The sequence below is a fragment of the Rattus norvegicus genome, chromosome 5, assembly GCF_036323735.1.
Source record: "Rattus norvegicus strain BN/NHsdMcwi chromosome 5, GRCr8, whole genome shotgun sequence".
Taxonomy (NCBI): domain Eukaryota; kingdom Metazoa; phylum Chordata; class Mammalia; order Rodentia; family Muridae; genus Rattus; species Rattus norvegicus.
In genome coordinates this window covers 51,683,118-51,708,840 of record NC_086023.1, presented here as the reverse complement: position 1 = coordinate 51,708,840, position 25,723 = coordinate 51,683,118, and the positions used below count along the sequence as shown (strand labels likewise).

The 25,723-nt window shown below is 43.6% G+C and overlaps 1 protein-coding gene across 9 annotated transcripts in view; it reads right to left on the bottom strand.

Annotated features, from left to right (window-relative positions):
- Nucleotides 1–25,723, bottom strand: part of Bach2 (BTB domain and CNC homolog 2) — a 350,229-nt gene that overhangs the window by 70,190 nt on the left and 254,316 nt on the right. For all 9 annotated transcript variants that reach the window (XR_010066378.1, XR_005504432.2, XR_010066379.1 and 6 more), the window contains one exon: nucleotides 17,546–17,800. Coding sequence is in view for 6 of the 9 variants with exons in the window: in XM_017593349.3 (XP_017448838.1) it covers nucleotides 17,546–17,788 (243 nt within the window). In the remaining 3 variants the exon portion in view is untranslated. The remainder of the gene's footprint in view (nucleotides 1–17,545; nucleotides 17,801–25,723) is intronic.

Sequence of the window (25,723 nt, the reverse complement as noted above, 5' to 3'; positions counted from 1 at the left end):
TCCAGCGCAGCGGGGAAGTTCACATTTTTCATCTGAGTTGGCAGACACCAACTTTCGATGAGTTAACTGGTAAACTGAAAAATTCCTCGACAAGATTTTTATAAAGCACTCTAATCATCCTATTGTGAGATACCCAGCAGAACCTGGGACATGCCTCGTCCCTCTGTTGGATGGCTTAGTTTGTCACCTCTGTTTGTCGACTTACGTTACCACGAGCCTGTCATTTGTTGGCCTTAGGTCCTAAGCAACTGGAGCCCTTTTAAGAAAGTCCACCCAACTGTTTGTCTCTTCTCCCACCCCACTCTCGTATAGATGTATCCGTCTCGGTTCCTGGCAAGTTGCATCGTACTGACTGACGGTTATCCTGGATTCTTCTCTCTCTCTCTGCAGTCTTCCTTTGTGCCAACTACCTTTTCCCTGGACTGTCTCAGTAGACACTAGTATCCTGTTCTGTCCTGTTCTGTCCTGGCCTTTGGCAGGCAAGTCTCATCTCTGCATTTAAAGCTTCCATTTAAAAGGAGACGTTAAGGATCATGGCTCCAGATACACAGGTGGCAGAGGATGGCCTTGTCTGACATCAATGGGAAGGGAGGCCCTTGGTCCTGTGGAGGTTTGATGCCCCAGCGTAGGGGGATGATGGAGGGGTGAGGCAGGAGAGGGTGGGTAGGTGGGGAAGCATTCTCATAGAGGCAAAGGGGAGGGAGGAGAGGGAAGTTGTGGGATGGGGTGGGGTCTGTGGAGGGGTAACCGGGAAGTAGGATATCATTTGAGATGTAAATGAATGGAATGATTAATAAAAAATAAAATAAAAATAAATAAAAATAAAGGGAGACATTAAGAGTATGTCCTTTCTTTCCTTTCTTTGCGTGCACGTGTGTGTGTGTGTGTGTGTGTGTGTGTGTGTGTGCGTGCACGTGCATACATGTGGGCACGTGCATCCCACCTTGCATATATGTGGGTCAGAGAACTTTGGGTGTCAGCCCTTGCCTTTTAATTTTATTTGAGATAGTCTCTTGCTCCCTGCCACTATGTGTATGCTAGGCTAGCTTGCCTGAAAACTGGGAATTCTCTCATCTCTGCCTCTTATCTCCCTGTAGGAGCACTGGGATTGCAGACACATGCATCTGGCTCTATGTGGGTTATTGGGATTCAGATCTAGGACCTCATGCTTGCATGGTATGGTGGTTTGAATGAGAATCCCTTCCAAAGGCTCATATATTTGAATGTTTGTCCCTAGTTGGTTTAAGATGAATTGGGGGGGGGGGCTGGGGATTTAGCTCAGTGGTAGAGCGCTTACCTAGGAAGCACAAGGCCCTGGGTTCGGTTCCCAGCTCCGAAAAAAAGAACCAAAAAAAAAAAAAGATGAATTAGGGGGTATGGCCTTGTTGGAGAAGGTGTATCACTGGGTGTGGGCTTTGAGGTTTGCTATGTCCTCTCTCTCTCTCTCTCTCTCTCTCTCTCTCTCTCTCTCTCTCTCTCTCTCTCTCTGCATGCCTGCCTGCCTGCCTGCCTACTGTCATTCTGGTCATCGACTAGCCCTCTGAAACTGTATGTGAGCCCCCAGTTAAATGCTAGTCTTTGAGAAGGTGCCTTGGTCATCAAGTCTCTGCACAGCAACATTACAGGACTAGGATTTGGCAAGTGCTTTACTCAGTGAGCCCACCCGGGTCTCTGTTATTTGTTTACTGTCATTCTGAGTGGGTGGCATGGAATCCTAGCTCAGTTTAGGTTTTTTGTTTTTCTCTAATGCCAGTGAGCATCAACATTTTTTTTTTATGTTTATTGGCCATTTGTGTTCATTTTAGAGAACTCTGTTTCACCAGCTCATTTACTGATGGTGCCATTTGACTTCTTGTGGTTTTCTGAGTTCTTGTATGCTTATGCTCTGGGTGTTTACCGTCAGTCAGTCGGCTGGTTCCCTTGCTTCAGAGAAGCCCCTTCAGTTTCATGAGGTCCCATCTGTCCACTGTTGGCCTTGTTTCCTGAGCATCTAGAGCCCTTTTCAAAAAGCCCTTGTCTATGCCTATACCTTGAAAGGTTTCCCCTATTTTTTCCCTGAGAGTTTCAGGTACTATAATAAGACCTTTGACCCATTTGCAAGTATTTATTTATTTATTTATTTATTTATTTATTTATTTATTTATTTATTTATTTATTTATTTGTACAGACTGAGAGACAGGGATCTGGTTCCATTCTTCTATACATGTGACCGGCCAGTTTCCCCAACCCCATGTTGAAGAGGTTACCTTCCTTAGATATACAAGATAATGTCACTTCCCCCCAATTACTCCCTGCACTATTATTCTGTTTTATTTTGCTTCTAGTGTTCATTGTAATTTAAATGATCACATTTTCTTCTTTGTCTTAAAGCTACATATAGGCTCATCAGAGTGGCTGTCAACTGTTTCCTCATGGCTAAATACTCAGCCTTAAAATGTGACTGAGCATGGCAGAGGTACTCAGCAGAAGTTTCTCTTCTCCCTTCTTCTCTTTTTCATTAACCTCTCTCCCCCCTCTTTCAGTTCCTCCCTCCCCTTCCTCCATTTTCCCTCCCATCCCTTTCTTCTCCTCCTCCACCTCCCTGCCTCCCTCCCACCCCAACCTCCTTCATGCTGGGAATCTCACTTCGGTGCTTAGGCTAACCTCAAACCTAGACTCAAAGAGGTCTTTGTGTCATAGCCTCTCAAGCTTGGCCTCTCAAGCGGAGGCCAAGCCATGAGCCGATGACATGGCCCAGTGAAAACTTCTCGAAAGAACGGGACAGTTTATACAGAACAAACAAGCCAACAAACACAACCCAAACCCGTTATTTGTTTTTCCCAACCTTTCTGCTAAACTGGAAGATTCTGATTCACAGGAACGATGAAAGAGATGTACCACCATCTATATTTATCTGGGGTGAGTCTGGGATTCTGGAAGGAGACGGGTTTATGCTAAATTGCTAAATTTTGCCAAGTTTCATGCCCTCCTTTCTTTATAAATATCTATCTATACATGTAAGATCATATATATATATATATATATATATATATATATATATATATATCACCCCCTTCCTCCCCAACCATCTGAGAGCAAAATCCTGACACTATGACATTTTACCTCCAAGGACTTCGCCATGCATCTGAGAACAAGAACATTATCCAAAGAAAAGAAATGTTGAAACCATGATTAAAGCCATCACACAGCCTAAGTTTAGCCTCTACTTGCTCTGAACACCCTTCAGATTCTTGTCTCAGTGTAGGTCAGACGACACATGGCATTTGTTTTTGTAAGCCCCCTCTAGTCTAGGACACTTCCCATCATCTTGTCTTTGTGACAATGATAATTTTTAAAAGTACATTCTAGTTTTTTTTTTATTTATTATATGTGAGTACACTGTAGCTGTCTTCAGACACACCAGAAGAGGGCATCAGATCCCATGACAGATGCTTGTGAGCCACCATGTGGTTGCTGGGAATTGAACTCAGGACCTTTGGAAGGGCAGTCTGTGCTCTTAACCACTGAGCACCCCATTCTAGTTTTCTTAAAGAATGTTCCACAGATGCTATATGCTAATAGCTCCAAATTAAAAAAGCTAATCTATTTTCTTTCTCTGTTGTTAATAAAAAAGATAAAAATAATAGTGAGCTCATTTCTCTGTTTTAAAATTTCAGGCTTGTTGATTATTAGCTGTTAAAAAATATTTCAGAGGCTTTACTTTGTAGAAAATTTTTTTTTAAAAATGTTCAGGTCAACAGCAAATTCAAAGGTGCAGTCAGTTCTGCTCACTGTGTCCAATCACTCTCTGCAGTGGCCTTTCCTACTAGTTTTTTAAATTATTGTACTTATTTTTTTATTTTTTAATAAAAGGTGCCTGTGTACATATTAGTATATATTTGTAATTCATACATACATGCATGATCATATTCATGAATGCATTTTTACATTGGAAATGCATATTTCTGTTTGTGTTTCTTGCAAAGGGAGGCAGGAATCATGGAAGGAAACCCCTGTCATGATTCTAGGACCCACAGCGAATGCTTCCCATATTGGATTCAGGCACAAGGTAGAGAGGGAGGAAGGCAGTGTGAATCTCACGGACTCTGTGTTCTAAGCTTCCTGGACCTGGTGGCATCTTTACATCTTTCCTTCAACAAAGCACAGCTAAGGATGGGGGTGGCTCCGTTTGAAATGCCCCCTTTCAAATGATTACTGTAAAGATGGACACATCCTTGAAGCAGCAGCTATTGGAGATATTCTTTGCACATTTGGAGCCTGAAGTAAGCCTTTGTTGGTACCTCTGTGAGCACATGTGCTCACAGATACACACCTAGAGCATGAAGTGAGACTGCGGATGTGCATCTGAAAGCATGTACACTTATACATACTCGTGTGTGTTTGAAAATAACCACAGAGAACTTTCCTTTAATCTCAGGGTGGGTATACCAGGGAGACAGTTGGGGTGTGGGGTGCTTCTCACATCTCCCTGCCCTCTTCACTCACAAAAGGCCATGATTTCCTTCCCTGGGTCAGAGCCTGAACTCCCCTGAAGATAACATTCACTATTTACAAAGGCAGTGAGAGAGGGAGAGAGAGGGAGAGAGAGGGAGGAGGAAGGGGAAAGAGAGCTCAGAAGACAGATAAGGGGGTGAAGGTTTCAATGCTGCAGGTAAAGTTAAAAGGTAAGATAAGGTCTTACATTTATTTATTTGTTTTCACATTTATTTATTTATTTGTGTTCATGCTTGTACATTGGAAGACAATTTACAGAAGTTCTTTGTCTTCGCCCCATGGTTGATCTCGACCCAGGGATTGAACCCAGGCCATTAGACTTGGCAGCGAGCACTTCTATCCACCAAGAGATCTCACAGAGGCTGAGCCTTCTCACAGACCGAGAAAGAACAGTGATCTGCCTTCCTCTGCTGTGGGAGTGGTTTGAGAGAGGGCGTCATGTAACACAGGTGGCCCGGGTGCTGGCTGAGGTCCAGGATGACCTTGAACTCCTGATGCTCCTGCCCTAACTCTGGAGAGGCCAGGTGACAAGCTTGTGTACCATCACCACAGGTTTGGACAGTGATCAGGGATTAAGCCCAAGGCCTTTGGTGTACGAGGTGGTACTTTACCTGCTGAGATATTATGACACTTGCATGTCAGAAGGGGTAGAAGAAATCTAGCTTTGCCTCTTGGCTTGATTTTCATTTAACTACCGAGACTGTGAACATAAGCATAGCCAGCTAAGATCCAAAGCTTAAGTGTCTTAGGCACCTTGAGAGCCTTGAGCAGCAAGGATCCAGGAAAGATGGCGGCACACTGATGCCTTTAGAACAAAACCCATGAGCGGGAGAACCTTTGAAAACACACAGGAAGCCTCACTACCTTTCTGTTTCCAGTGCTATGCCTCATACTTCACCTGATCTTCCTTTTCTTCTAATAAGCCTGTGTTGCTACTACACAAATGAAACAGTGGGCATGGTAGGGTTAGAAAATGTAGACAAACAAAACATCCATTTTTTCCCCACCGTTCAGCATTTCACCACCGTAGCATTTCACACCCTAGCTTGCCCTCCTGGGTCCCCATTCTGTACTCATGCACACGCTCAGACTGAGTTCATACTGAACATGTAATTGCTCTTCAGTGAACCTGCCCCTCATCACCTCTCATCAAATATGCAGATCATTGTTGAGTGTTTCCAGTATTACATCTTTTACTGCTGTGTTGTGCAACCCAGCCATCACCATAGCACGAGTTACTGCTTCTGGTATCTGAGGCCCTTGCATTCTGTTTAATCTGGCCAGACCCATTCCCAGGCCACTGATTTCCTATGGAAATCTGACCATTTGTTTTGTAGAATGCCTCTAGATTGTCCTGTTGCTTTTTCGTGGTGTTAAGTTTCTTCTAATCTTCATTTTTTTCAATTGGCAATTACATCTAAAGGTGTTAAGAGATCAAGTTATACACTGGAGATGATGTGCATTTCGTGAACGATTGTACCACAAGACACTCAAAGTCAGTTAATCCATTAGGAAAGAAGCACAAACCAATCAATGCCTGACTTAGCATGAAGACAGCCAGGTCCTTGGAGCTTCTTTGGAGGTTCTAGCAGGGGAATACAGCTACTCATAAACTCTTGACTGAAGAATGGTCCTCTATCAGGTAAGAGAGTCCTCTTAGAATGAGTATGCCACTTTGGGAGGGACATATGTGGACCAGTGAGTAGAAAGGGGGAAAACATCTAGCCAGCCAGGTCAGCTGAATCAACCCTGATGGTCACTGGAACAGCAGAAGCCAGACCACCATCACGTCTGACTCTGATGCTTCAGTATACAGATCTGACTTTTCTCTTGTGACTGAGGGGTCAAGGAAGAAGAGAGGAAGGGAGAGACAGAGGGAAAATATGCACTGTGGCTTGCTTTGGTATTACACTGGTGTTCACTAATCATTTGCCATAATGGTTTTGAATTTTAAAATTTATTTGTTTGTATATGTTTCTCGAGTCTGTCTAGAGAATTAATTAACATTGTTTAAAAATAACTCATAGTATTAATGGCTTCATCTACCCAATAAAGAGACAGAAGTCAACAGAATGGGTCAGAAAATTGAATCCATCTTTCTGTGGCCTCTAAGAAACATACCTCATGATACACACTACATACTACCTTGGAATAATAAGGGTAGAAAAGGGTATTCTAAGCAAATGAAACGAGAAGCAAACAGGTATAGCCATTCTAATATCTGACAAAATTGAGTTCAAACTGAAAAACTAGTCAGAAGAGATAAGGGGGGACATTGAACACTCATCAAAGGAAAAATCCAAAAGGGTACTGTAATCCTAAACATATATGTATCAAACACAGGAACATCCAATTTCATAAAAGAAACACTGTTAGACTTAAAACTGAAGACTGACCTACCTCAACACAGTGATAGTGGGTGATTTCAATAAGCCATTCTTATCAATAGACAGGTCATTTGGAAAAAAGTTAGAGAGACTCTAAAGTTCAGTGACATCATACCAAATGGCCCAAAGAAACTCCCACAGAAAACCTCACACAATGAATACTGAATGCATGTTTTGATTAGTAGCCCATGGGCCTTTCTTCAAAGGACAAAAAGTAAGCCTCAATGATACAAGAAGATTGAAATCACATCCTATATTTTGTCTGACCACTGTGGATCAAAGCCAATATCTTTAACAAAAGAAAATCAGAAAGAGTACAAAATCACAGAAGCTGAACAACATAACACAGAACCAAAATTGGATGGAGGAACTCAAGAAAAAATTTGAAACTTTTTTGTAATTGTTAAGTTATGAGATCAAAACAAAATATATCGAAATCTGCAGGACACCATGAAAGCAGTTGTAAGAGAAAAGCTTTAGCACTACGTGCCTACGTGAGAAGAAATTCAGAGATCTTAAAGTAATACCTCAATCATGCAACTGAAGGCCCCAGAAAAACAAGGACAGCCAACATTCTAAACCAATTGGTAGGAAGAGATAATCAAAATTATGGTTGAAATTAATGAAAAATATGAAGAAAACAGTGCCTACGTGAGAAGAAATTCAGAGATCTTAAAGTAATACCTCAATCATGCAACTGAAGGTCCCAGAAAAACAAGGACAGCCAACATTCGAAACCAATTGGTAGGAAGAGATGATCAAAATTATGATTGAAATTAATGAAAAATATGAAGAAAACAAAGAAAAATATCAATGAAACAAAGAGTTGGTACTTTGAAAAATTAATGAGATTGATAAACTGTTGGCTAAACCAAAGAAAAGAAAGAGATGATAAAGGGAGACATTATGATAGACACAGAAGAAATTCAGAGAATCATAAAAACATACTTTAAAAATCTATTTTGTACCAAGCTGGAAAATAAAAGAAATGGATGAATTTCTAGATACACACAGACCACCAGAGTTAAACTAATGAAATAATTACTCTAAATCAGAAGTTCTCAACCTGCGGGTTATGACCCATTTGGGGGTGGAATAGCCCTTTCAGAAGGGTCCCTACACACTAGAAAACACAGACATTTACATTATGGTTTATAGCAGTAGAAAATTATAGTTATAAAGCAGCAACGAAAGTAATCTTATGGTTGGGGTAGCACAACATAAGGAACTTGAATTAAAAGGCCAGAACATCAGAAAAAGTTGAGAACCACTGCTTTAAATAGATACACAGTGCTCAATGAGATTGGAGTAATTAAGAATCTCTCAACTAAAACAATCCTAGGACCAGAGGGAGTCAGTGGAGAATTCTACCAGACCGTCAGATACTCCTTAAACTGTTCCAGGAGATAGAAAAGGAAGGGCCATCTCAAATTCCTTTTACAAAGCCATCACTCCCCTGATACTCAAACCGACAAGACTGGACAAAAACAAAACAACAAAACAAACAAACAAACAACCCCCCCCAAAACCTATAGGTCAATATCTCTGATGAACACATGAGAAAACTCTCAAAAATCCTTGCAAACCAAGTTCAAGAACACATCAAAAAGATCATCAATCATGACCAAGTAGCATTCATCCCAGAGATGCAGAGATGTCCAACTACGCAAATAAATTAACACAATCCAGCTCCTAAACAGACTGAAGGGCAGAAACCACACGATCCTCTCATTAGATGCAGAGAAAGCCTTTGACAAAATCCCAACGCCCTTCACGGTTAAAGTCTTGGAGAGAATATGGATGTGTCTCACCACGGTACGGGCACGCAGGAAGCACATCTCCGGCATCATCCTAAACAGAGCATTTCCAGTAAGATCAGGAGTCAAACACGGATGTCCCGCCTCTCTCTCCACTTTCTTTGTGCCATAATATTTGGTCTACTTGAAGTCTTAGCTAGAGCAATGTGACAACTGAAGGAGATAAAGGGGAGACACATAACAAAGGCCAGAGTCCAAGCACCTGTGCTCTTGGAAGATGGGATTCTACCTTATCCCAAATATTCGAGGGTGTGTTTGCCATCTCTCTGTCATCCTTTCTCAGGCACGGTCCAGTCTGCAGGTCCACTTGCAGATGCAAGAGACGCAGAGGCTACCCTCGCACGGTACAGAGAACTCAGCAAGAAGGAACGATAGGGCAAATGTTAAATCCCTCTGCATGGTCACGGTGTCCACATTTACACAGTGAGACCCTTGAGGCCAGGTGGCAGCTCCTTTCCTTCCTTTGTAGTGATGTTCTTCCTTCCTTCAGGAATGAGCAAAACTGTACAGGAGAATTTGGAAGACATCAGAAGGAGCTCTAGAGAACCCCCACCCTCTTCAGTGCTACCAAGAACTGAACCCAGGCCGTGTGCCTGCTAGGCACAGGCACTACTTCTGCTCACTGAAGGGACCCATATACCTACTCAGCGTGGCCTGCCTGACATACAAGTGTAGCCACTGTACATGCAAATCTGCTCTGCTCCATTCAGCTGCTGTCAGGAATGATGTCATCATGATGCCATCTCTATCACTTTTAGGAAGAATGATCTATCATCTATCTGGTTTTGTATACAATACAAAGAATGGTAACAAAAGGAAATCAATGGAACCAAAATATGGCTTAGAAATCAAAGGAAAACATGAATACCATCTTTTATAAAGAAAGTATAGAATTAAAGACTGGTGACTTTAACGAGGTAGAAGTCTGCAATTGACCTCTATCCTTTTTAGATTTTCTCTAAACTTGGGAACCTTTCATTGGCCACAGCCCAGCATTTCTCTTCACTCTAGGGCAAACGTTTTGGCTCGGTTGGGAACAGCTGTCAGTATTTCTCTTTGCTGCCAGTCAGTCAAAAAATGTGCCCATGTTGGAGGCTTGGCTCTGACCCACACAGGGTGCTGAATGCATTAACTTTTCCACACCCAGTCTTCCCCAGACTGTGCCTGGGAGTCCATCGCAGTCAGAAAAGCCCACAATATCACTAGCTAGTTTGAAAGTGGCCCAGTGTCAGTCAGAGACTTTCAACAAATTTCTATGGCAAATTTTACTATGCGCACCAAGTTAACCGGGGCAAAAGCATCACTTCTGGGGTAACAGGAAACCAGGTGTGCCAATATATAATTGCTCCAACTTTCAAAACAAAACAAACCAATCCTTTATGTGGCCTACATACCCCGAGGATTTGGTTAAGAACTAAAACAAATAACTCAAATGGTTGGTACTAACCAATGAGTGCACATAAGTCTATGCTCCTCCTGTGCTCCGGAGAACTGAAATCACTTCCTTTTTAAATTGACGGCCACACATCACTCCATGCTTGGATATGATACATTTTATTTAAAAATTCCTGAATTAATTTCCTAGGTTATAGCGTGTCTGTCCTTCCAAGATTCCAGGTGTTCAGACCCCGAGAAGGATGTCCTTCAAAGGCTCTCTGTGTGTACAACTGTTCACCTACCAGAAATGCTGCCAACATCCCTACAATAGAGCCGAAACCTGCAGCAGCCTGGTGACATTCCACCAGGTTTTGAACGGAATGTGAATCCATTAAGATTATTAGGTAACTTCATTGATATCCTCGAACCTGTGCCAGATGTTAAAACTGCCAAAGGAAAGACAGAAAAAACACCGGCTCCGGGACTCCAACTTTCGAGTCTCTGTGTGGACACTGTGTTTTTGTGACTCACTTCAACAATCACACTAGGCTTTCCTGGTCTCGTTACCATCTCGGTTCTCAGAGAACTAAGATACATAATCCGAGCCCCTCCTCCATTCGGCCTTTAGCCTACACAGCCCGCACTTTCATTGCCAAGGTGGGACTGGCTGACGTAGGGATAGGAAAGGCACTCTAAGGGGCACTGGATCAAATGAAGGGCCGTTCATCATGAGTGACTCACCCATCCACTCTGGAGTGATTAGTCGGCAGCCACGAAGCCACACTAATTGGACAGTGGCTTACTGCCAGCTCATGTTGACATGACCTACAATTCCCTGGCTGCCAGCCACTGTCTCCCAATCACACCTTTTTTTTTTTTTTTTTTTTTTTTGGTAATCTGGTTGGGAAGTGAAATAATTTTTCAAAACACTCTCAAGTGCTATTTAAGTTCTTATCATGAATTAAAAGTTTAATTAAATACTCTGTTAGAGGCCCGGGTCCTATGATTAAATATGACAAAATAATAGTTATGATTACTGATCAAGCGAGGAACTTTATAGCTCTGAACTTTGTCTTAAAAGCTATTATTAACTTTAATTGAAACGGCGAAGAGTCTCCATTATAGGAGAAAGAAAGAAATGTAAGGGATATTTTGTTCATATGTAAAGAAAGGTTTAAAAGTGAACGAACACACAGATTATTTTTACAAAATTTAATTTGAGCGACACTACGATTCAAGGCCGTGGCCGTGTTACAAATCCGTATCACACGCTGATCGCCGCGGTGGCTTTGTATCAAAGATAAACAGGTATAATGCAAAGAATCTTTAAAAATGCCTTTGAAATCAGGTCACTTAAAAATACTTTTTATATGGGTCTGGCTTTTTGGTATATTCAAGTCCTGCCACTATGCCAAGAGAGGAACATGTTTCTGAAAGTTTCTTTAAATAGGATGCAGTGGCTTTAGGATTAAAAAAAAAAAAGCAACAGGTTTGAAAACAGCTTATGTGTTTCATTTAAAATTAGCAGTTGCTGTGGCTGTCCACACTGGTCTCCCCTCCGTGCTGTCACCAGCATCCTCCGACCTCCAGGGAGAGGTCATAGCAGCCTGAGCTCCCTGCCAGCCCATGGCTTTGCTTTCGTTCACCCCCCCACCCCCCTATTGAGACCGAGGCCCCGATTTCAGGTCTGGAAGTCACCTCTGCCTTACTATAAATAAATTCTCCCTTCAGGCACTTCAGAATTACCGTGACTTGATTCTAACACTCGGAAACTTCCCACTTGCCTGTAACTCCTTGCTCGGAATATTTTGCCTACTTATTTATTTGCTTTTCTTTCTTTCTTTCTTTCTTTCTTTCTTTTTTTTTTCATCCACTGCCAAGTCTCACTAATGCAACTTGGAAAATTGCACCACGGCTTTTAATGAGGATTCTGTGCTAAGAGCCATTTCACCAGAGAGGGCTGCTCTTTCCTTTTATGGGAATAATAACACCCACTGTTTCTATAGCACCAGCCTTCCAAGAAGTTGAGCATATCATGTTTCATTAATCTGAATGGCAACCTGCCTGTCAAGCTGGGATCCAGCATTGCTACTCTCTGCATACTCATATTGAAATCGAGGTCATTAAATGAAATGATTTTCTCAGGGCTATAAACCCCGAAACAGTTAAGGAGTTGTGATCTCTGCTTCTCGCCTGCTCTGCCTATGTTCTGGGGTTATTGCGTACCCACTGTCCTCTAGGCTCCTTTCCTCTGTCTCCTGTGAACATGTAAGACATCTTTGAACTAGAGGGGCTGACAAAAATGAGCCACGGACTTGCACTGGTTCATTTCCTGGAGTCTTAATGGTTCTTGCCTCCCATTTCCACGATCTCTTCCTGTTACACAACCCAAGCATCTCCCCTCAATTCCTGGTCAGCAACACCATTTTTCTCTCACTCCAGCACGAACCCAGAAAATCTCAAGGACCAGAAACCTGTAACACAGGGTCAGATTCACATATCGATCTCACAGATCCGCCCCACCACTCAGAGGAGGCGATACTTTGCAGAGTTAAGCCTGCCCCTTGGTCAGTAGATTTCTTCCTCTCCTGTGGACCCAGAGATGTTCGTTTGGTTTCCCACATAATCAATCAAGGTTTCTTTTCCTTCTGGAAATTTTCCCTTAGCCCGAATATCGGGATTGTTTAGATCTATTGTAGTTACGACTCAAGCATCAAGTTCTCTCTCCCTTCCCTTTTTGGAGATGGAGGTCTTCCTAGTACCTCGCCGAGCTCAAGTGATCTTACTGCTTCCGTTTTACAAGCGGCGACAGGTCCATTCCACCTTGCGTAACTAGAACACTCCACCTTAAAGGCTTAGCCCACGAAGCCCATTCCTAACTTCTGTCAGAGTGTGACTTGTTGGAACAGAGAGGCCCCTATTTGCAGAAGGCAACGGCTAATACGGTACTCGCATCTGGTCATGGTGCTGAGCATAAGTGACAAATGAGTGCATAGCTTTACCTGGGACACCTAGACCAACCCCTCACGGCTCAAGGAACACAGGAGAAGAGGGAGCAGAAAGAATATACGTGCTAGACGACCAGGGAGCATGTTAAGACTCATTACCGTCCAGATTCCACATGGCCAATGGAGACCTATGCAAGGGTGGGCCCTCCAATGTTTCCTCAGGACTTGAGGAGGTTTTATGAGGCCCCAGAGATGATGACTGTTAATGATTGGTGCTGGGGTGGAGTGGGTACCATTTCATGCCCAGAGGGAAAAGAAGAGGGATGAGAAGAGGGTCACAGAGGCTGAATATAATTAGAATACATTGTATAGACATATGAAATTGTAAAGAAAAAAAAATAGTGACTCGAGCCAGATGGTTGTCCTCCAATAGTGACTCAAGGATTCAGGCTTCAGCTTCCCTAAGTTCTTGGAGCCAGCTTTGTTGATGGGAAAAAGGATATGGACCTACTTTTAGCAGTCTCAGACTAGAAGTGTTGAGTTAGTCCCTCATCACGCCACTGGCTGCACTTAGCCGCACGGCCTACCGGGTTTAAGGGCGTAGCTTTTCTTTGTGTGTCCAGGAAAGGACGGGAAAGTGGGTGTGGCAAACATTGGCACTGTTGGCCGTGGTGTGCAAGCATGCTGGAGCCTTTCCCTATCTGACAGATAAGCTATTTCTCCCCAGCTCCTGGCCCAGTTCTCTGCTTGCTTTAATTAGAGAATCCTTGCAGTCAGCTGGAATGAGGCATTCTTTTCTGTGGAACACAGGTGGGTCTGTTTTCAGCGTCTACTGCATCCCTGCCTGCCAAGGGCTCAATGAAATCACAGGCAGCGTGGGTACCTACTTGCTGAATGGCCTTCAATCCTCCTCCGATGTTCCAATTCCTAACTCTGAGTTAGATTTTGCCCATGAATTTAATGGGCATATAAAACCTGGCACAAAACACTTCTACTTGGATGTCAACAGGCACCTCAAACTTCATACGTACACGCAGGACTCCCAATCCTGGTCAATCCTCTGCACCCGCAAACTTCCTCACTGGTCTTGACTGATCTCAGTTAATGGTTACACGATTCTTTCAATGTCTTCGGAGTTATCTGCTTCTCCTTTCTTTCTCTCCCATCTTTTATCCAACCATCTTTAGTGCAGCATCAGAATCTGCCACTGACATCTGTCCCTGCCATCGTCAGGATCCTCATGCTACGTCTCAACTATGCCACAGTTTAGTTCTACTGTGGCTCCCCCTTGGGCCTTGATCTATGTACACGTACACAGCCATCAGAATAACCTGTTTATTCTGTGCCAAGCTCGAGTGTTTGGTCACAGTCTGGCCTCACCACCTCTCTGACAGAGTGTAATGAGGCTACATTCTATCCTTTCTCTGGTACTGTGTCCGGCATTTGAGACTTTCAGTCACCGGGCCCTTCCCTGTTACTCCTCGGCCTCACTCCCTCACCCACTCGCTCTGCAGCTGTCAACATGGCTGATCCTTTCTATCTGTTCTCAGAAGTCACCCTTGCAACAGGCCTTTCTTGACTTTCCGGTTTAAGACTCAATACCCGTGATGGGACAGTCCATGGCTCCCTCCTCTGTTTCCTTATCCCTGTATCTCACAGGAAGAGTTGATATTTATTAATTTTCCCCCTATTGGATTGTAAGTGAGGTTGCCCCAGATCCTGGAACGGTACATAATAGGACTTGAATAAATGTTTGTTTAATGGATGGATAAATGTTTGAGGAAGTGGTCCAAGGAGGCTGACTGCTTGAGCCTTCACACCAGAGGGCACAGAGGTCCAGACTGTGCTCTGTCCAATGGCTTGTCTTTATGGTTTTTCAGGCGAGTGCTGGTGAACGTGTGTGTGTGTGTGTGTGTGTGTGTGTGTGTGTGTGTGTGTGTGTGCGCGCGTGCGTTTAGTCTGAAGACTGTTAAAGTCTCTTATTTGCTGGCAATCATGAGTCAGGGCTTTGTTCGGCTGGTTGATAGTTGTTTCTTTTCCCCAGGTATTTTTTCCAGTGACAGCAAGCTGTGTAAACACACAGATGCAGATGACAGAGGCACTGTATGGACAGCAGTCACTTTATCGGACTAGAAGCAACAAGAGTAATATACAACCAACTCACGCTTAACTAATGTAACCAGACTGAAAAGCTAAAGTAGACTTTTACTGGATGTCCACGACTGTAGTCGGTGTCCTCTTACTCTGTACAGATGTGAGCAATGTACGGAAAGAAGCATTTGGACCAAAGGTTTGATTTGAGAAGAAACTTCAGACTCTGTAACATTTATTTATACCCTGGTTTCCTTTAGATTTAACTGGACAGGCGTTGTATACATAGGTTCAGAATTTTATGGATTCTAAAAAGTAAGAACATGGCTCCACACTTAGGAGGCAGAGGCAGGCAGATCTCTGCGAGTTCGAGGCCAGCCTGGACTAGGACAGCCAGGGCTACAAAGAGAAACCTGGTGTGGGGAAAAAACCCACCACACACACACACACACACACACACACACACACACACACACACACACACACATTGGCTCTGAGAGATTAAATAGACCAGAATCCAGGTTCTAATTCAGAGCAGAGTTGGGCTTAGAGTCTTATATTCTAGGATTCTAGGAAGTATGAAGTGGGGCTAACACAGTCATCGAGGAAACACTCACTACATAAAGTATGACTTCATTCGTGTATATACCTTAATATATATAAGTTTTGGAAATTAGTACAACATATACACATATGAAATGAATCTCAAAGACACAACAGTAAGTAGACAACGCGTGTCACCTCCTCCCAGGACTACTTTGAACAACTAGAAGTCTTGTAACCATTTCCAGAGAATTCTAGAGTTGGAACAAGCAATGAAGATGTTCTCATCTACAGAAGAAAGACAGTGTCTGGACAATGCCTTCTGCAGGATGGGCTGGGCTTGAAGCTTTACCTCATTGTCTCAGCCAATCCCAGTAGCAGTTTACTGATTGCTAGCCTCCATTTAGTGCAGATGGGAAATGCCCATCCTGTTCAGGGCCACACCGCCACCGCTGCCATTGCTCTGTCTTCTCTCGTTGCTAGCTATCCCAGTCTGCTCCCTGACTTGACCTTGGTTACCTAATCTTGGAATGATTTATTCCTTTCCTTCTCACACTGCTATGCAGGAAGTGGGAACGGAGCAGTTGATGGTGCCCATGTAAAGATGCTTCATGCGTTAGCTGGTCATTCCTCTGCTCTGTGCGGGGGTAGACACAAATGCTGCCTGGCAAGGGGCTGAAACCTGGTGTCTCTTTCACCCCAGGCATCTTGTTTTTTATTGCTGGGGACTGAACACGTTAGGCCAGTGCTCTATCACTGAGCTGCATCTCCAGACCCTTTTCTGTTTCTCTTTGAACCCGTTTTGGTGGTGTAGTCGCTCACTCCACCACTCCCTACTTTTTACGAATAACCATTGAGTCGCTAAGATTATTGCTGTGTCTCTGGAGGCCCCTGGGTTTGTGATCCTGGGACTTAGCGGTAGTTGTTATCTTTAACTCCTTACGGTCTTGGTCCTTGACTTATTGTTAAGACTGCTGTGAAGAAGCTGAGGAGGGGACCCCGGGTCTCATTTGCAAGGATGTGAACAAAGGCTATGCCGCAGCTCGGAAATGGCTGCTGGAGGCTCTGCAGTTGCAGCCTATCTTGGTGTTATGCAGAGACTGCTCCACACTGCACACAAAGCTCAGGGATGCTCACATTAACCCCAGTCTTCCGAAACTATGGAGACCCAGAATGACTGAAGAATCAGAAGGACCACTTTAATGGTTCACTACTGTGAAGTCCATCTCTTGGGTCCCTGCCTCTCAGACCACCTGACTGTCATCTCTGCACAGAACAAGCCTTTGCTACTCATGTCCCCAAAGTACCAAAATGACTGTTCTCACCGAAAGAAGTTAAGAAACCTGAGTAGGGGATATTTTCAATACTGATGAGAAAAGCAAATTTACACTTCTTAGAATCTCACTGCATTAATGGTGAGAATTGCTGGTTGCTTTGTTTTTTCTCCTAAGCAAGGGAGGTCCTGTGAATTCTTTCCCCGTTTTATTCTCAGGGGAAATCTAATGATCCATTTGAAAGAGAGAAGAAACAGCAGTGATTCAAATCCTGCACAGAGGACTGCATCAGACTGAGGCTGAACTACTCAAAACCCGAAATTTAAGTGAACTAGAAACTGTGAGGGCCTGGGCCCCGGGTGAAGCTCAGTTCTCTTAAAGAGGCACGCCCACTTTGTATTTTATGCCTCTGTGGCTTCAACTATATCAAATAGAAACTGATTATGCTACATGTCTGTATGCGGGTGACGTGACATGGACATTGGTGACGTGCACATCAACGTGACACAGTGCACGTGTAACTTCCATTTCCTTCTTTGCTAGCTTTTAAAGTCAATAAACCTCCTATTTACAAAAAAAAAAACAACCCTACAAACGCAACAGATCACTGTACCTCCTCAGGCAAGCTGACCACCAAGTCATCTTTTGTTTGTCCAACCAGAGCTTGCCAGAAGTATTCACTGCATGCAGCCAGCACAGCCCGGTGGGCTCGAAACTCCTTCCTCTCCACAATCAGCGTCACGTCACAGAGAATGTCCTTCTTCCGTTGGTCATTGAGGCCCAGGAGGATGTTGGCACAGTGGACTGTGGACTCATACACATACATGGGGGAGTCAGGCTTCTCATCCACAGACATGCCGTTCAAACCCTGGAAGAAAGAAAGGCTGGGTCAGTGTCCTTTAGAGTCACAGAGAAGGGAAAGAGACCACCATAGCTGCCTGCTATAAGCCTGGTGGGGGAGTAGGATTGCTAAGCACTGCAGTCGTTCTGGGTTGGCATAACAACATCAGGAACGTCTGGGAGGCTGCAACCCATTGCTTCCTTTCCACTCACCGCATCCCTTGACCCTGCATCTTTTAACAAAGCACCTTAACACTGCGGAGTTGTGATTTCATTAGGGAGGCTAAAGCGGAGCTTGTGTGTATAAATAATCTAATTACAACCTGAGATTTGTGTTAAAAGGGAACAAATCACTTTGAAGTATTTGAAATTCTGTTTTGACAAAGTACATGCGAGTTCCTAAGCTGAAATTTGGCAAAGATGTTAAGTAGACAAAATATTTAATCATGAGATATGATTTAATGAAGTCACTAAAATGTATGTAGTCAGCTATTCCACCCGTCTACCCTTCGTGGCAGAGCGTGAGCAATACAGCGTCGTGGTCACTCTGCGCCCAGATATAGAATTGTGGTGCATCTTTAAGAAAGCAAAACGGCAATAGGAACCATGAGAGAAGATGTATTCGAAGTACTATTTTTTTTTTTACAAAGACTTCTTTGCTTTAACACGTGCCCTGGGAGTAATTACAATGCACTGTCCACAACTGAATCAAAGGCTGGGTTTTTCAGTAATGCTTATTACCAGCCCAAATCCCAGCAGCCAGTCCTTCTTTCTTTTGTCTTTCTTCTAGCTTCTGAAAACAGCTTTAGCACATGACGCTGCAGTATTTGGAATGTGCAACTGCCATTTTGATGGGAAGCCATCCATGCAATCAAGGTGAACATCCCATCATCATACAAAGTCTCCTGCAGCCCTTACACCTCTTAGTAGTCCTGCAGACACTGCCTGGCTCTCTGACAACACCTGTATGCTTCTTCGAGAGTGACGTTCGAGAGATGAAAAGCAAACTAGTACAGCCATTGAGGAAACCGGCAAGACTAGACTACTCTTAGGACCCAGACATACAACTCTTGGGCATCACCGGAAGGAGTCTGTCATAGAAAGTTGTTAGAAGCTTGCACATCTGTGCTTACTGCAGAACCAGTGAAATAGCCAGGAAGCAGGAAGAGCCCCGAAACCAGCATATGGATAACAATACAGACTACTAAAGAAAACACGTTGCACATACACAATAGAGTGTTATTCAACTCTAAAGAAGAATGCCATAGGGTTAGCAGAAAAATGTGTGGGACTGGAAAGTGAAATTGGTCAGACTTGGACAGACAAATGTTGCGTGTGTTCTCTTATAGGTAGAATCTAGATTTAAGTATGAAATTAGAAGGGGTCTGTATTAAAAGAGAACAAGAGAAAATAATAGAGGAAGATATAAAGCATCTCATTTTCTTTTATATGTAGGATCTAGAATTAAATACACACATAATACATGATACATACATACATACATACATACATACATACATACATACATACAATGAAAACAGAAGAGGAACTATTTGGAGGGAAAAAGGTGACCAGCAAGTGGCAGGGGAAGGAAGGGTAGGTGAGGGCAGTGGGATCAAACATGAGAAATGTATGTAACATACATGTATGAAAGTACCATTGTATTAGGGAGGGAGGTTAGAGAGAGACAGGAAGGTAGATTAGAGGAGGTGAGGATAACTGACACTAAGGATGTTTGAAAAGGTCATATGGAAATCTATTGTTTTATAAACTTCCAAAGTACATAAACATAGAAACATGTTTAACTGAGGTACCCCACATAGGAGACTATGCTCCTCTCAGAAGCTGTAAGATGCCAAATAAAAAGTCCAGTATCATTTGTGGGATACCTCTCCTCAAGATGTTGAACAGAGATGGCTCAGAAACCCTTCAAACAATATTGTTATTGGTCTTGACTGCTAACCAGAACCTGATAGTAAAGCCCTATTGTGAAAAGACCACACAGATTTTGTCACAGGGCATGAAGAAATCAAGTTGGAACTGACCAGGAAGTTTTCTCCCAGTTGGCTAGCATTCACAGTACTGGAAGGTGCTATGGTAGGTGCTAGAAGAAAATACCATCAACAATCTGTCAATTACACTAATAACTGACATGGCAAGACGTACCCGTGGGTGCAACACTGGCACAAGTGTTATGGGGGCAGTCAACCACTTCTGATGGAATGGAAGTCCCTTTGTTCAGGGGAGAACGAATAGCTGGTAATGTAAGTCTGGCTAAGAACCCATGGTTAAAGAACTCCTAGGCCTCAGGGTGAACCTATTGCTATTACAGAGCTCACTGGGCTGCCTTCCAAGTCTTTATCTCTCTACCCAGAAAGAAGGGCAGCTCTCAGACCTCATCAGAAACATTTCTTTGTGCAGCAAATGGTGGCTAAATGCAAAAACTTACAACTGGTGGATGTATAGAGACTAAGAGTCATGGGGTGCTCGGAACAAGTGAGAGAGCAATGCTATGTCCCTGAAAGGCCCAGAACGAAGGTGGAAAGGGGGACGGAAAGATTCTAAGTGGGAGAAGTTGGGGAGAATTAGAGCAAAACGGCATCTTCTGGACATGGGAGTACTGGTAGACACATGAACTCACAGCAGCTGTGGTTGCCTGCACAAGATCAACTAGTCAAAAGTCTAGCAGAGAGGGAGAAGGGGTCCTCCCCCATGAATGAGGAGCTACGGGCAGCTGGTCACTCCTAAGGTAGGGAAAAAGTTTTCTTTAAGAGTGTGGCCTCTGGTAAGTCTACTGGAAGTTCCAGTAGATGGCCATACAAGATGAGTAAATGAGTGAATTTGTTGGGCTAATAAAGAAAGACAGGGGTGGGGGAAGCACATAGTTTGAGAGGGATGGAGAAAGAGTGGTTCTGGGAGGAGTTAGGGGTTAGCGGTGAGAGTGGGAGTGAATACGATAAAAATACATGGTATCAATTTCCCAAATGATAAAAATACTAAAAAGTAAATTAAAGATCTATTATTCTGCATGCTAATTAAAAACATCAATAAAAAAGAAAAGTTTGTTACGTTATCGAGGAACTGTGTTTACCGTATGGATACAGTTCACGTTCTAAGCCATTCATGTCTACTGATGGATGGTCTCAACAGTGCTTTATGTGACGGGTTAATATTTTCTCCAGCTGTCCACCGCTTGTCTTCTTCTAATGGTTATTTTCAAAGTTTTCACTTGATAAAATCCACTAAAATAAATTTTAAGTGCTGCAAGAGTATGATATGCCTTCACAGTTATGGCTAAGTATTCAAATACAGCACTGACTGCTGCTTACTCATGGCTAATCGGTAGATAGTTTCTTTCCCAGCGCTGGAGATCAAACTGAGGGTCTCTTGCTGGAATTCTAGGCGAGTATTCTACACCGAGTTCCATCCCTAGCGCCAAGAAAGAATTTTGTGTAATGATTTTGTGTCCTGAAACCTTGCCTAACTTCCTTATAGGTTCTCATAGCCTTTGAGGCCTCTATAACGTCTTCTATGCTGCCTGTAAACAGACACATTTCTCCTTTTCAACCTGGACGCTTTGTGTGTTTTCGTTCTTGACTTTGTGGCCAGCACCTTCAGTGTGACACTGACAGAGGTGACAGGAATCAGAACCCTGCCTTGCTGATGATAAGGGGGGAGACATTTTGCATTTCACCAGGGTATACGATGGCAGCGACAGGTGTTTCACAGATGCCCTTGCTGCGGTGATGAAGTTTCTTTCTATTCCACATCTTTCACTGGCATGACCTTAATTAAGAACCTGCCCTCAGAATCCCAACCTAGGTGAGGCTAAGGCAACACCATAAACTTGAGGCTAGCCTAGGCCACACAGCAAGAACCTGTGAGAGAGAAAGGAGGAAAGTAGCCAGGAGAAGAGAAGGGAGAGAAAGGAGGAGAGAGGACAGAAGAGAGGAGAGTGGCCTGGCACCTTCAGTTCTGTTCCCCCCTCCTTTGCCTAAGACTTTATCGTGTACCTCCTTTCCAAGCAGTGTGATTGTGGTGAGGACTCGTGTCCTCTCCTTCCTGTGTCTGGGTCTATGGGAGCTTTCACATCTGACGACACCCCGCTATCACCTTTTCAAGCGTTTCTGTCAAATATTTTTGCTGTCTCATCTACTATTTTCCTTAGGACGGCCCACGACTTGTCAATTAGAAATTGTCTACCGTTCAAAACCACCCTGCTCATTAAACATGCTCTGGTTTTCTCTCTCTCTTTCTTACATTCTAGCCTGGATGGTCTCGATTTCATCAGTCTTTTCTTCTGCAATGTCTGCTCTGTCATTGGTCTTTTTCAAAGGCAATGTGTTTTTTTAATCTCATTACCGTGACCTCAGAGATTGATATAAAAGCCTAACATGGGTGTTTTACGATATCTTCTATGTCTCTGCTTGAGATGTTTAACCTTCCGACTTAACATGGAACAAAATCACAGTCACTACTGCATGGTGTTTGGTATGTGTTCCGGCTCCGAGCCTCCCACTCCAACCCTCCTTTCAGATTGTGCACTCGAGACTGGATGAAGAAGAACATGTAGTCTGGGGCTCCTTACTCCTCACTATGTATCAGCGATGTTTGTGAGCATTGTACTTCACGTTTGCTTTAATCTGGGGCTTCCGGTCCGGCTGTGAATAAGAGGTATTAATCCCAGACTTTCCGAACCCCACGTTCCTTCCAATTGTTCTGAGTCAGACTTGGAGATGTCTGAGACGTCTCTCTGCATACATGTGCTCATCAGTCCTCTGAAGACCACCAAAGGGAAACTCTCTGCAACCTCGGAGGCTCTCTGTGCAGCTCTGTTCTCTGCTCCCGTATTCTCTCTCTGGCCACAACCATGTATCCAGACACTGAGCTCTGTCCACTCGACGTTGGAATCAAAATGCCTCACTTTCTTTTGCTCCATGGTCTGGAAATTCTCAAGGCAGCATTCTGGGGTTAGAGCCTTTACTGTCTTTGGGGGATGGCAATTCTTTGCCACCTAATATGTAATGTGAAACGTCATTAATATGTGCATGTTCGTATTTACGAAGAGGTCAGAAGACAACCTCACGTGCTGTTCTTCTGGAGTCATACGTGTGTGTGTGTGTGTGTGTGTGTGTGTGTGTGTGTGTGTGTGTGTGTGTGCGCGCGCGTGTATATAGAGTTCCTCATTGGCCCAGGGATCACTGATTGTCTGACCAGTGAGCCCCAGGTTTTGCTTATTTCTATAAACCCAACACTGAGATTACAAGCATGGGCTACCGTGGCTGCCTTTCTTGTTAATTCTCTTGTATATAACAGGCCCCTTTTGCTCCTTCTGCTTTGGCCTGCTAAGTGCTTGGATTACAGGCCTGCAATACCACACCTAACCTGACACAGTGCGGGGAACCTATCCTAGTGTTCTGTAGCGACAGTGGCACTTTTCCCAGCGGAACCACATCTTCAGCCATCACAGGGCTTTTAAACATGGGTTCTGCGGATTAAACTCAGGTCTTACCACTTGCGTGCCGTTCACTTTGCCAACTGAGCTGTTTGCTCAGGCCTCTAATGTATTCCAAAGCCTTATTTCATATTTTATCTTAATAGCTAGTCAGGTGGAAGTAATACATGTAATACCCATTCCTCAGTTTTGTCTAGAAGCAAAATTTCTGAACTTATTTTTTTAAAAGACGTCTTAAACATTTGTTTGTTGTATATGTGCTTGTGTGAGAGAGAATGTGCCATTGCATAGGTTGGAGGTCAGACGACAACTTACAGGTGCCAGTCCTCTCCAGGGTGGCCAAGGGAAGCACCTGGACCTCCCCACTCCAGCCACCTCAATGGCACTCAATTTACTAGTTATAATTCCTCTAGCACTTTACAAGCAACGACTTATCACATTGCCAATGACAACAGGGTAACCTACGCTCTGCTGTAAGTAGCGTTTCTTCAAAACCTAATTACAAAAAGTCTTTGTGGGCAAAACACATTCAAATAAAAAAAAATGAAGAATTTGTAAAGTTGTTTATCCACCATTTTAACTGACACAGTTCAATTAAAAGGATCCTAAGACATGGGATAAAAGCAAGGTCTCTTGGGTGTCTGTTTAACACTAGGAAATTGCTAGTAAATTCTTTATTACTGAGTAAAAAATGCAAGTATTTTTTAACTGCCTTTCTTTGAAAAAGATTTATTTCCTTTTAAATTATGTATATGTATGTCTGCGTGTGGTGTCCTGGCTAGTTTTATGTCAAGTTGACACAAGCTAGAGTTATCTGAAGGGAGGAAAGCTCAATTGAGAAAATGTCTCCATACGATCCACATGTAGGGTGTTTTCTTTAGTAATTGATGGGGGAGGGCTCAGCCCGTTTGAGTTTTCTATTGGGAAAATAGAAAAGCCGAACGTGATAGGACCAAAGGTAATAATTGAGAATGGAGAAGTCAGGATTGAGACTCTATAGTAGGTAGGAAAATTCTGGAAACATTCCAAGGAAAAGAAGACTAATTAGAAGACAACAGAGCAGCTGGGCAGATGGCTCAGCAGCTAAGAGCACTTGCTGCTCTTAAGAGAGGACCTGAGTTTGGTTCCCAGCACCCATAACAGAGGTTCATAACTGCCTGTGATGTTACTCTAGGCTCCAGGAGATCCAATATCCTGTCCTGGCCTCCAGGGGTTTATATGCACATGCCCACATGTCTTAGAGTTTCAATTGATACAACAAAAACACCATGACCAAAAATCAAGTTAGGGAGGAAAAGGATTATTTAGTTTACACTTTCACACTGTAGTCATCATCAAAGGAAGTCAGGACATGAGGGCTACCTACTGTATTGAGCTTAAAAATTATGACAGGTTATATGGAGCAGGCAACCCTGAAAACCTGGTTGAGCAATGATGTTCTAGGAAATAAATGACCAACACTCTAAAGTCACCAGAAGAAGGGATTAATAAAGGGCGTGTCATTTTCCAAATTTTCTTCTGGGAAACCTATTATCATTGCAACTGCACCGAGACAGAGTTTTGCATTGCAGAATACAAGGCCATAAATGCAGTGAACTATGGAAGGGACGAGAATCCAGAGTGGAACTGAGGTGTGACAGAGAGAGCCGTGGCATTGACCCACTCTGTGAATGCACACAGTCTGCTTCCCTTTGTCCGAGTCCAGGATCACAAAATGCAGAGCATGGACTACAAGCCCAGCTGTGATCTTGCAGCTCTAAAATCCTGTGGCGGTCCAGGAGGCTGTGAGGGAAACAGACCTAAGTGATTGAGAGGGTGGGATGTTACCTTCTGGTTGACAGAAACTATTTTAATTAGGGCCTTTGAAGACAATTTATGAGTGCAGTTTAATTGTCACAGAAGTTGCATCAAATAAAAAGGAGAGGTGGATCTAAGAAATGAAGTAGACCGTGTACAAAGGTTTCTGTAGGGATGGGGGAGAAAGCAGGACTCTGGTCACCTGCTCTGCAGATCCCAAATTAGAAACACCTGTCAGGATGTGCCATGATATCCCTGGGGAGGGCAACAACCTTCTTGAACTAAAGTCTCTTTTAGGAAATGAGATCTCAGGATCAGAGAGCCTCTGGGAGTAACACGGAGAAGTGATGCTGTTGGTGGCTACGGCCCTCAACTTGGGTTTGTCCTGGGAACATTACCTGGGCAAGCAAATGTGAACTGAAGAGAAGTCACCAGGGAAATTCAGCTGAGCTCCCACTGAGGCCTGACTGGGGTCCTAATCACTTTAGAGGAGGACAAACAAAATCATGTCCCACGAGGAAGCTGCAGCCATTAATAGTGGCAAAACAAGGCAGAGGGTGGATAATCCTATTCCAGGACTCAAACAAGGCTGCAGAGCTCCTAGAGAGCTGGGGTGGGAGGGTGGTGGTGTCTTGAGGACCTAGCCTTTTCCTAAGGGAGCTGGCCTTTGAAAAGAAGGGATACGGCCATATATGGAGT